This window comes from Bolinopsis microptera, chromosome 4 (assembly GCF_026151205.1).
Source record: "Bolinopsis microptera isolate Bmic1 chromosome 4, MBARI_Bmic_1.0, whole genome shotgun sequence".
Taxonomy (NCBI): domain Eukaryota; kingdom Metazoa; phylum Ctenophora; class Tentaculata; order Lobata; family Bolinopsidae; genus Bolinopsis; species Bolinopsis microptera.
The window spans coordinates 9,380,285-9,392,331 of NC_087075.1; the positions used below are offsets into that span (position 1 = coordinate 9,380,285).

Consider the following 12,047-nt stretch of genomic DNA (forward strand, 5'->3'; position numbering starts at 1 on the left):
TGTTTATCTAATTTGTAGTTTTGAATTTTGCGATATTGCCATCAACACTCAATTGTAGTTTTATTAAAACTTTGATGTAACCCATTACTGTTTCTTCCTTGCTTACTTGCAAACGACCTGGGTCATATCCATTATCCATAGTCATAGGTTTACAGACGTTGCATTCAACGTCCTCAATTTGATGACAATTCGATCATGAGGCGAGGTCCGCGTGTACTTGTTCAACAAAAGAACCATCTAGCAGGGTTAGGTAACACTTAGCCGTAAGCTGACGATGATCCTTAAAGTATGTTACATTAGAATCTTAATAGAATTCAGATGTAATTACGGCTTTACAGTTCCAGTCCTACTGTATTCGCACAAGCAGGGAAATCATAAGGAGCATTACCATAATACACTAATGTATAGGGGCCTCCCTCCCTCCCTCCCTCCCTCCCTCCCTCCCTCCCTCCCTCCCTCCCTCCCTCCCTCCCTCCCTCCCTCCCTCCCTCCCTCCCTCCCTCCCTCCCTCCCTAAAGTAGGGTTATCGATTCCCCCTTATAATAACCTGATGGCTCTAGAAGTACCATCAAGTACTCCAATAGTAGTAAAGCTAGGAGTACCGTAATGTGATTGCTGACTGTCATTAGGTACTGTATAGGGGTGTGGTCACCCTCTTTGTGGTGCTCTCGTGTAATTATATATGCCATACACTGCTTACTTGTAGTTGTATTGGGAGGGGAGTACTAGTGATCCCGGGCCTTTCGAGCGTGCCCAAGCTTTTATAGTTTTACATAACTGATTGTCCTACCCATCTGCAATCTGTATTCCAAGCTTTTACAGCTTCACTTAACTGATTGTCAGATGTCTAGTCTATGCAGATCCGTTATTGTTTGGTTAAAAGGTTTTGCGGTTTGTTTCATCTCCAGGAAAGTAAACGATCTCATTAGTATTTAACTAGACTTGCTTGATCCAGAGCATCATTAAACATTTATAGTATTGCATCTATTGAAAGTTTATCCTCTCTTTAAGTCTTTAGGTTTGCTTAGGTAGTTAGGTATAATTGAGGTTCGCAAGATTTTTATTCACATTATTCCGAGTTGTCATCTAAGGTATGAGTAGTGAACTTCACTTTGATATGCTACAAAAGTCATACGACTGTCGGATGAGTTCTAATAGTTAATTGCTAGTTAATTGATAGTTAATTAGTTAATTGATGCTCAACTCTAAGTTACAATAGTTAAAGGAACTCCCTTTATAATTGAACATTAAGATACTAAATTTGATGTACAGGCTGCAGATACTGAAATTGCTGTAATGCTATGCAATGTTTCTGAACAGCTTGCAATATATACAAGTTATTTAATTACCACACGTAAGTCACTAACTTACCACACATAAGTTACTAAGTTACCACACGTAAGTTACTAAGTTACCACACGTAAGTTACTAAGTTACCACACATAAGTTACTAAGTTACCACACATAAGTTACTAAGTTACCACATGTAAGTTACTAAGTTACCACACGTAAGTTACTAAGTTACCACGCATAAGTTACTAAGTTACCACACGTAAGTTACTAAGTTACCACGCATAAGTTACTAAGTTACCATACATTTGACTATTAGATAAACGCACAATCCTTGCGATCTACTCTAATTACCCAAATGACCGGAAGTTAAACCGCAGTGAATCAACATTTGAACCTCCTCCCAACATACAAGCTCATAGTTAAATTTCGCGCAACTCAGCTGCAGTTACTGATCATAATGAGTTAATGACCCTCTAATTGCCCTTTAATTACTCAATTGCCCAGCTTAAGTCTGTACTGACTCCCTGGGTTGGCTTTGTATTGCGATTTGCTATATTATTTTTAGCTTTTATAAACTTGTGTCCGGGAACAATATATTTTGGAGTAGTCAGACACAAGATATTTGTGGAAAATGGTGATGAAGATTTATTTTGGAATCTTTTTTTATGATTTTTTCTACCTTTTGAAATAAGTATTTTACATGTTCCATGGCGTAAATTCCTTGTGTTAGTTGTACCCATACGAAATAATCTGTGTTCGATAAACCCTCCTACTCATGATGAAGCTCCAATTTCAAAGGAGTGCGATATTTCGTAAGAAACTTTCCTAGAGGGGAAGGCTTTCGTGAGAGAAAGTTATATAAAAGCGAATTTTAGTCACGTTATTGTAGGAAAAGCAGAATATATTCCAAGCAAGAGATCCACCTTTTTTCAATGCATGCTAAGTGTTTTCTTTCGAAAGTCAATGGTCCTGTTTTAGAAAGATTTTCCATTTCATTTCAAGAGCAGCACTTACCGAAAAGGATCTTTCAAAGAAAAGTTTTACCTAATATCAGATGAAAATATGTCCAATTACGTCTGTAACAGTTTTTTTTCTCCCAAACAGAAGATGTAGTCATATCCTGACATGGTGTAACAAAAAGGAGGCGACAGTTGAGACAGATAACTAAACTGATATGATCCGCCACAAAGCCTGTTTGACTGTGGTTCTACTGTACTGGTGAGTACCAGTCGAAGCTTGTGAATTTGTTGGAAACTTTTGTGATTATTAATGGGTTAACCTAGAGCTATAATCGTTTGAACGTGTACGTGGTCCTTACCTTCCTTGTTTGCGATCGGTTTTCCAAGTCCTGCTAAACTCTTTAAAAACGTGTCACTTATATTAATACCAGTCGATCATCCCATTGTAGCTTTGTGGGTTAAAATCTACCAAGACGCGCACCGAGTTGGACTCGTCGACGGTCTTGGATCTAATATTTGGAACAAATATGTTACGAGTATCACCCGTTAATCACCCCACCAACCATCATGACAATTTCAGTTTCCAGCCGGGTCAGTGCGGTGAGAAGAAAGAAGACCCAGCAAAAAAGAAAGTAGCTCCGGACGATCTTATAACTCTTGCTCCGTACTTGTTACAAGTTTCTATAGTTCCTGATGAGGCAGACGAGGCTTCTATTGGGTCCGCCAATAACACAGAGATGTACATTGCTTGGAAAGAAAAGTGAGTATAGGTCGAGAGATTTAAATGGGTCCACCAGAATTGTTGTTATTGTCACACCATTATCAAGACTTGAACAGCGAGTCTTACAAAGGCTGCAGGGGATTTATTAATTATAAGCTGTTTTAGTGTTTATTAGAGAATGATAAATTCATTGTGCCAATATTTGTTTCAAATTTTCGATTAAATATCCGTTATTTTAATCATCGCAAACTTTCAAGGATGGAGACGAAATTGAAACAAACGTTTGAACAAGCCAACATCGCAACGAAACCAGCAAAAGCGGAGGAACCAGTGGTCAAGGTAACTAAAAGTGCATTAAAAGTAACCAAAAGTAACCAAAAGTAACCAAAAGTAACCAAAAGTAACCAAAAGTAACCTAAAGTAACCAAAAGTAACATTATTCGTTAGAGAAATTCGTGACCAAACATTATCTACATCCTTTGGACATTCTATCAGTGGTCACCAAAACCTCAAAACGTTGTTTCTAGTTCCATAAGCTGTTTATAGTTATTTAAGATGTCACTATGTTGTTAAGACTGTTTTTAGATTACATTTAACACTGATGACTTGACATTTATTACTGATTAATACTGTTCTTTCCTCTCTAGATAGTGAAAACGGAGCTGATAAAACTGGAAGAAAGTAAAAACGTCAAGATTCAGTTCTATGTTACACTGCCACCAGAAGGAAGGGTACTTGGTAGTAAAGCTGAGCGGATTTACAAGAACCTGGGAACCAGTGAACTGTGGGATACTATGGGTCGCGATGTGAGTATGGAATAATCTTTTCCAAAACAATCAGACGAAACAGGTTACATTTTGACTCATAGGCATGGATTGGGATAGGTTACTAGAAACTCGCTTTAAAATATGTGTCATTATTTGAAGAATTAGCAATTTATGGTTACCCAACGTCGAGTGACAATATAATTCCCTCATAATGATCCCTTCCAGGTTTTAGCATTTCCTACGGCTGTACAAGCAACTGAATCGGAAGATAACAGTTCCCGGACTTTAGCTATCATTGCATTTGTAATGGGATGGGTGAGCAGCAAGCTGAACTTTTACTTTTCAATAAAATTTTCAATAAAACACAAATGTTTTGAAACATCAAAACACCAAGATAAGTTTTAAACTCAATTATTTATACAAATTCAGATGTTTTAATAAAATATTAACAATTAAGACATTAACTAAAAGGCAATTGTTCTGAACTATATATTGAAATATTACTGGAAAATTGATTTCTTTCATATAACTTAATTCTAACTTATATATCCGACCAGGTTTGTTTAGCAGCTCTGATAGTTATTTTAGCGTACCTGGGTATCAAATATAGAGATGGTATTAAGTCCCTGGCCAGGAGAATTGAACACTGGTCCAATGTAAGTAACTAATAATTAAGCTTTAAAAAATTGAAATGAGTTCAAATTGCACTATGAATGAGTTATATGCAACGCTGTGAATCGGGAAATTCATAGGGTGCCCACAAAGGAAATGCGGCTGCACTTCTTGCTACTATATATTGGAAGAAAATATTTTTACCCAACTGATCTGAAACACATCTTGTCAGCCGAACAGGAACGGATATTCTAACCTCGGAGGTGATGTTCACACAAACGACTGGAGAACAGAAACAGACACCAGAGGTCCTTACGGTACACGGCACTTTCATAAGCACTTTTACGCCAATTTTGATCATCCCCAGTTTTCTTTTGAAACGCTGATTCAAATGTGTTAGCAGCGCAGAGAAAACGTTTTGAAAAATAATATTCTGCTACTTTTGTTAAACGGAAACCTAAAGGAATATTTCAGGCTGCTGCGTGGTCTAATGATGAGTATATAACTCGAAGTAAGTTTAAGTATTATTACAGAGGAGTTAGAGAGAGAAGAAGCTAAACCAAGTCCTAAAAAGAAGCTCAGAGCACCAGGAGGTCTGTTGACAGACGTTGAGGAGGGGGAGGCTGGACACACCCCTGCACCTGCTCCGTAAGTAATGTTGAGAGGGGGAGGCTGGACACACCCCTGCACCTGCTCCGTAAGTAATGTTGAGAGGGGGGGGGGGGCTGGACACACCCCTGCACCTGTTATGTAAATAATGTTGAGAGGGGGGCTGGACACACCTCTGCACCTATTCCGTAAGTAATGTTGAGAGGGGAAGGAGCTGGACACACCCCTGCACCTGCTCCGTAAGTAATGTTGAGAGGGGGAGGCTGGACACACCCCTGCACCTGCTCCGTAAGTAATGTTGAGAGGGGGAGGCTGGACACACCCCTGCACCTGCTCCGTAAGTAATGTTGAGAGGGGGGGCTGGACACACCCCTGCACCTGTTATGTAAATAATGTTGAGAGGGGGGCTGGACACACCCCTGCACCTATTCCGTAAGTAATGTTGAGAGGGGAAGGAGCTGGACACACCCCTGCACCTGCTCCGTAAGTAATGTTGAGAGGGGGGGGGGGGCTGGTCACACCCCTGCACCTGCTCCGTAAGTAATGTTGAGAGGGGGGCTGGACACGCCCCTGCACCTGCTCCGTAAGTAATGTTGAGAGGGGGAGGCTGGACACACCCCTGCACCTGCTCCGTAAGTAATGTTGAGAGGGGGAGGCTGGACACACCCCTGCACCTGCTCCGTAAGTAATGTTGAGAGGGGGGCTGGACACGCCCCTGCACCTGCTCCGTAAGTAATGTTGAGAGGGGGAGGCTGGACACACCCCTGCACCTGCTCCGTAAGTAATGTTGAGAGGGGGAGGCTGGACACACCCCTGCACCTGCTCCGTAAGTAATGTTGGGGGGGGGGGGGCTGGACACACCCCTGCACCTGTTATGTAAATAATGTTGAGAGGGGGGCTGGACACACCCCTGCACCTGCTCCGTAAGTAATGTTGAGAGGGGGAGGCTGGACACACCCCTGCACCAGCTCCGTAAGTAATGTTGAGAGGGGGAGGCTGGACACACCCCTGCACCTGCTCCGTAAGTAATGTTGAGAGGGGGGGGCTGGACACACCCCTTCACCTGTTCCGTAAGTAATGTTGAGAGGGGGGGCTGGAGTCTGGACACACCCCTGCACCTGCTCCGTAAGTAATCATATCGGCAAGGTAACCATGGTAACCATGGTAACCATCGCATAAAAAAGTAAAGTCTGAGGTCAAATAACAAGTGCCACCCTTCAATAATTATCTTTTCAGCTCTTATGGGACGTATGAAAGCAATGCTGGCATCGAGATGCAAACCAAGGTAATTTCATTCGAATACCATTTCAGTCACTTTTAAAGTATTAACCCTTCAAAATATTGCGACAATATGAATCTGCCGCTAGTATAATAATAATATAAAATTAATAGTATAATAATACTACTACTATTATATAATACTGGGGATAATTCCATATTTAAGTGAATCACATTTAGTTTGCTTTGTCCAAACATAATAAACATTAAACTTGCTCCTAATTTACCATAGTTGAGCACTTTGAAACAAATGAAAGGCACAATAATTTGTAAAAAGTTAATCGTAAAATTTCTCAAGAGACGACACGAAAAGAAATGCCTGAAAATAATCAGTTCACAAACATGAACTCCTATTATCCACTAGATTGCCCCAATTGACACCACACAAGTACGACTCTCAGAATTGGCGCAGTCAGGTGAAGTGACTCCACCTCTAACTCCCACCTCCATGCAGAAACACCTTATAAAGAAGTACCAGGAGAAACAGGTGAGTTGCGATTGAGGAAACCTAATCAAATTCTTCATTCGACATCAATTTCACTGACAAGAAACACAAGTTGCCTCGCTGTGCTCGCTTTTTGATTAAGTTTTTAAGGTTCAATATTTGAAACATAAAATTATTTATTTGCACTCCGTAGACAATGGGTTTTTAACGATTCTATTTTGAATTTTGAACATCATTTGTGCAGGTTGAAGAAGCTACCCGAGGATCAGGCGATGAACCGCTGACAGCGACAAACTCTGAAATATTCCCTGACGACTTTGCCGACTGCGTGGAAGAAGAGGAAATTTTCCAAATTAATCCGTAATATATTATTTGATAAATGAATTTACCATTAAATGAAACATCATTGAATCAATTCAATTTGTCCTACATATTGCGTGATGAATAATTACATTAGTATTTTATTATGGTCGCTAAAGTAATTACATCTGGTGGTGATAATAAACCTTGTTCGTATCAATCCAAAGTTAACTAAAGTTGAATTAGAGACAGAAAAGTTGGGATTTATTGGCAGAATTTTCATAAATTAAATTAATTGACCGATTGAGTTGATAAGGGAGTTAAAGTTGTCCGACGCGAATCTACTGCCGAGCAACGATCAATTTATTTTTGTGTTTTACTTTAAATATAAATTGTATGCAAAATTTAGATTCTTTGATTTCATTTGTGTATAATTCAAGGTGTTTATGTTAATTTATCAATTGTAATTGTGACTGAAATTTTAATGACGTTTTAAAGATTACAATCTTGTATCAGTTTTTAAAGTCACTAAAATATGTCGAATTTGCATTTATCACTTAAGTAAACATTTTCAGTTACTAAAATGGCATGACTGTTGACTGACTACCAATAATAAAATATACAGTGGCCATTCTGTAAGGTTGCTAGCTTAGGCCTTCCACTGTTTATAGAATATTCTGGAACTTTCTAGAATAATTCGTCACGATTCAAAGCCATTCAGATTGGTGGAACCATAAAGAATCGCTATATTTTAAATCTAAGGTAGAAGCTGATAATTTTGCACCCTATTTGGTATAATTTCGATCTCATCAAAAAATCGATCTTCCAAGCAATCAACTGCTTGCTCAATTTAGTAACGAACAAAAAGGTATGTCAAATATCTGTTGTCAAACCAAATACAGACAAACGTTAACAAAGGTAACAAACGTAAATCGTTGTGCACAATATGCGTCTTTTGGTAACTTACTAACTGTAGCTTCAATTCAGCCTAATGCAGTGGTCACTCTCATTTTGAAATTTTGTTGTGGCTAGGTTGTAGTTTTTTCAAAGTCATCCCAATTTTTGGTGAGAGAACGAGTATAATTTAGAAGGCTGTGTGTTTCAGCTATGATGCGAAAGGACAGAAATTAGAAATTTCTTACATTTCTGATTCCTAATTTTCTAAATTCTAATTTCTAATTACATGATGACAAAGTCTCGCCAAACACTGAACGGTAAGCTAAAGGAAAATTAAATACTGTTAGAATCGAAAGTACCTTACAAGACGTTTTCATAACGTACGAAATGCGACGGTTTTCCCGAAATTTCGCCATATTTTCGGACCGCCAAAATTTCGGTCGTCGTAATAGAATCCGTCGCATTATTTTTAGCTTATTCCAATAATTGTGGCTTCATCGATTCAAAAGTTAGTGATATGATGGTGGGACAAATAAACACAATATTCCATGATGAATTTAATGTCAAGTAATACGTTTTAAATTTACAATAAATTACATTTATGTGCTAGCATAAACGTCTTATAAGAGACTAAGTCAAGATAAACAATTTAATACTAAACTCAATAAGTGAAACTGAAAGAGTCGAGCCGGACCCCTTAGAGGAAGATGAAGAAATCGATTTATAAGTTTCATTTTGTTTCAACATGATTTTACCGATTTTTAGAAAATTCTGAATTTCCTTTGTGTCAGAAAACAAAATGATGAAAAATACCCTTATTTTCTGTGACGTCCGAAATGTGACGGTTTTTGTTCAATTTCGCCATATTTTCGGACCGCCAAAATTTCGGTCGTCGCAAATTGGTCCGCCACAAAAATGTCTTGTAAGGTATAAAGCACAGAGAGCTTTTAGATAAATTCAAAATTTATGAACAGGGAAGTCTTTAATTAAAATATTTCAGGTAAATAATCTCTACTATAATTCAAAGAATTGTTTTTGTTGTCTGTATGTACGACCGCCCACGTGCAATAAATGAAAAATAGGAATTTAGGTAACAACCAAAACCTTCCATAGCAACGGTGTTTTAATGCACACATGCACGTGCAAAGATTGTTTTAACGTCATTTTTATCGGTTTTGTGGTAATTACGTTGTGTTGAAAGTGTTCTATGTTTAAATCGTCTGTATCTTCGGTTGGGATGGATATTTTTTGATGCAATTAAAACTTTCTTTCAAAGAATACTATTAGCTTCGTCCCTGTTACCACGGGCTTTCTAGTACTATAATAAAAGTAGGATGACAGCGAGCGTTTGAGGAATCACTCAGATTGGAAAATTATATTTGACCGGCTTTACAGCTGACACTCAAATATGTTGTAATATGGTATTTTGAGATATCTTTTAGGATATTTTAGTTTTAGTATGGAGTACATGTAATGTATGTATATCCGGAGAGCGGAAGTGAAGAGCTCACTTTTGGTTTGCACCTTCATCTTTAATTTTAAGGGATCCTTTTGACTATTGCCAGCTTTGTTGAGTACTATACTGAGCGATAGACACGTAGTGTGTCTATATTCAAGTCAATCGGATATCGCAACAAAAATGTTTTTATCTGTTGACGTTCACTTCGTATTACTTTTTTATTTAATAGTTTCTCCCGTTTATTTACTCGTTTCATTTCTATCATACGATACACCCTGCCGTTCGTGTTACGTGACTATAGCTTGACTAGCATACACTATACCCTAGAAACTCGGTTTTCTATAAATACAATATTGGAACTCTTTGAAATTTAATTTACCTTACAAGACATTTTTGTGGCGGACCAATTTGCGACGACCGAAATTTTGGCGGTCCGAAAATATGGCGAAATTGAACAAAAACCGTCACATTTCGGACGTCACAGAAAATAAGGGTATTTTTCATCATTTTGTTTTCTGACACAAAGGAAATTCAGAATTTTCTAAAAATCGGTAAAATCATGTTGAAACAAAATGAAACTTATAAATCGATTTCTTCATCTTCCTCTAAGGGGTCCGGCTCGACTCTTTCAGTTTCACTTATTGAGTTTAGTATTAAATTGTTTATCTTGACTTAGTCTCTTATAAGACGTTTATGCTAGCACATAAATGTAATTTATTGTAAATTTAAAACGTATTACTTGACATTAAATTCATCATGGAATATTGTGTTTATTTGTCCCACCATCATATCACTAACTTTTGAATCGATGAAGCCACAATTATTGGAATAAGCTAAAAATAATGCGACGGATTCTATTACGACGACCGAAATTTTGGCGGTCCGAAAATATGGCGAAATTTCGGGAAAACCGTCGCATTTCGTACGTTATGAAAACGTCTTGTAAGGTATGTTCGATTAATTTTTCATTATGTAACCAATATTGGACAATATGTTTGCACATTTTTAAACAATGGAACACGACTTATATGATCAATAGTAACATGACCTATCAAATAACGGAGTAGTTCGCTGTTTATTAGTCTCATGATTGAAGTACTGATATCTGGATATTATCCGGTTGGAAGAGACAAGGACAAGTGAAACAAGGAAGTTAGGAGTATAATGAGCAGCCAACGCATTATCCTGATAATGCGTTGGCTGCTCATTATTCAGAGTTTCACGATAACATAGAACCAGATATTTCCTTCGATATTTTAGAAATTAACTTATATAGCACCATTAAACGTAAAGTGACAGAAGCTTACTACATTAATTTATTTAAACCTAGTATCAATAACAAAGAAGAGTGCGAGAAGCTTAAGGGATTTCTTTTACAACATATTCAAAGACAAATTTAAACAAATAGCACACGACCCTGCTGTTCAGTAGATATTATGTACTTGGACAGAGTGTAAAACGTGTGTACATCACTATTTTCAATGTAATGTACAATACCATTTGATGTAACCTGTATTCAGTGTGTGTAATTTTAATTTAGCATTTTAACTAGTATAGAAGCATTTATTATATACTAACATTTATAACAATTTTAGCCTGAAGATGGCGTTGACGCCGAAAATTTGCCCTTACTCCTAACTTCCTTGTTTCACTTGTCCTTGTCTCTTCCAACCGGATAATATCCAGATATCAGTAACATGACCTGTCACACTGTTACCCATTATTTAGTATATTGATATGATTCACATAACGATCTGATTTTTAATGCCAACAAACTACAGACTGATATTAAAAGCAACCACTGAGATCAGAAAGATAATGTTTTTCTTGGTAAACCTCCTATCGATCATTTCATCTGTATGTGGTAAGTTTCGGTTGTAAACGAATGTGTTAAAAATTGTTTGGAGGATCATTGCAACTTTCATTTTCCGATTATGCTACTGACAATTAATCTGGTTGAATCATTCCTGCCATATTAACAGCCAAGTTGTTTAAAATGTGGTGTTACTTATTAACGCTAATTATTAATGCTTTCAAAAAAAGTTACAACGAATTCTTCATGTAGTGCATCCTGGGTTTGGACAGGATATGCCGGATGCCTGTTTAAAATATTTCCAACAATTACATAATTATCAATAAATGTAATAGAATTGTAGTAATTAGTTTAAAACTTATACTATAAATACTAACCCTCAAATGATATTGACGAACCAACGGTGTTCAGGTGGGGAATGTTGGGATGCCATTGATAGAGCAAACAGAGGAGCAGGATACGACGGGACTCAATCGATAACAAGAGGAGGTTACACATGTCAGAATTGGTATTCAAAAGATCCTCAGATAATGTCTGAGATATCAGCCATGACTGAAAGGTGAAATAAGGCAATTGTCCCTGTTTTTTTTGTGATTTTCGAAAAAAACAATATCAAGTATTTTAACTTCTCGCCAATCTTTGTAGGTTTATAACATACCAAGACGTGTGCCGAGTTAAAATCGTCGACGGTTAATAATCGAAACAAATATTTCACGTATAATGTATAATGTATAATGTATAATGTATAACGTATAATGTATAATGTATAATGTATAATGTATAATGTATAATGTATAATGTATAATGTATAATGTATAATGTATAATGTATAATGTATAATGTATAATGCATAATGTATAACGTATAATGTATAATGTACAATGTATAGTGTAT

At 37.3% G+C, this 12,047-nt stretch overlaps 1 protein-coding gene across 2 annotated transcripts; it reads left to right on the top strand.

The window, feature by feature from the left end:
- The first annotated feature begins 2,395 nt into the window (after nt 1-2,395).
- LOC134813941 (uncharacterized) lies at nt 2,396-7,564 on the top strand. 2 transcript variants are annotated; one of them, XM_063821885.1, is made up of 11 exons: nt 2,396-2,511; nt 2,833-3,012; nt 3,231-3,312; nt 3,621-3,779; nt 3,966-4,055; nt 4,298-4,396; nt 4,585-4,669; nt 4,886-5,000; nt 6,198-6,246; nt 6,604-6,726; nt 6,929-7,564. In XM_063821885.1, the coding sequence occupies exons 1-11, from the start codon at nt 2,468-2,470 to the stop codon at nt 7,046-7,048; spliced, it is 1,146 nt and encodes a 381-aa protein (XP_063677955.1). In that variant the 5' UTR covers nt 2,396-2,467; the 3' UTR covers nt 7,049-7,564. The 2 variants fall into 2 exon arrangements, with proteins under 2 accessions (XP_063677955.1, XP_063677956.1); XM_063821886.1 differs by having other exon boundaries at nt 4,585-4,660.
- The last annotated feature ends 4,483 nt before the right edge of the window (nt 7,565-12,047 follow it).

Excerpts from the sequence above, each read along its gene's own strand:
- LOC134813941 (XM_063821885.1), top strand. The coding sequence starts at position 2,468 with ATGATCCGCCACAAAGCCTGTTTGACTGTGGTTCTACTGTACTG. Across the intron at positions 4,397-4,584 it reads GAATTGAACACTGGTCCAAT|CCGAACAGGAACGGATATTC; the intron begins GTAAGTAACTAA and ends ACATCTTGTCAG. Across the intron at positions 6,247-6,603 it reads GCATCGAGATGCAAACCAAG|ATTGCCCCAATTGACACCAC; the intron begins GTAATTTCATTC and ends ATTATCCACTAG.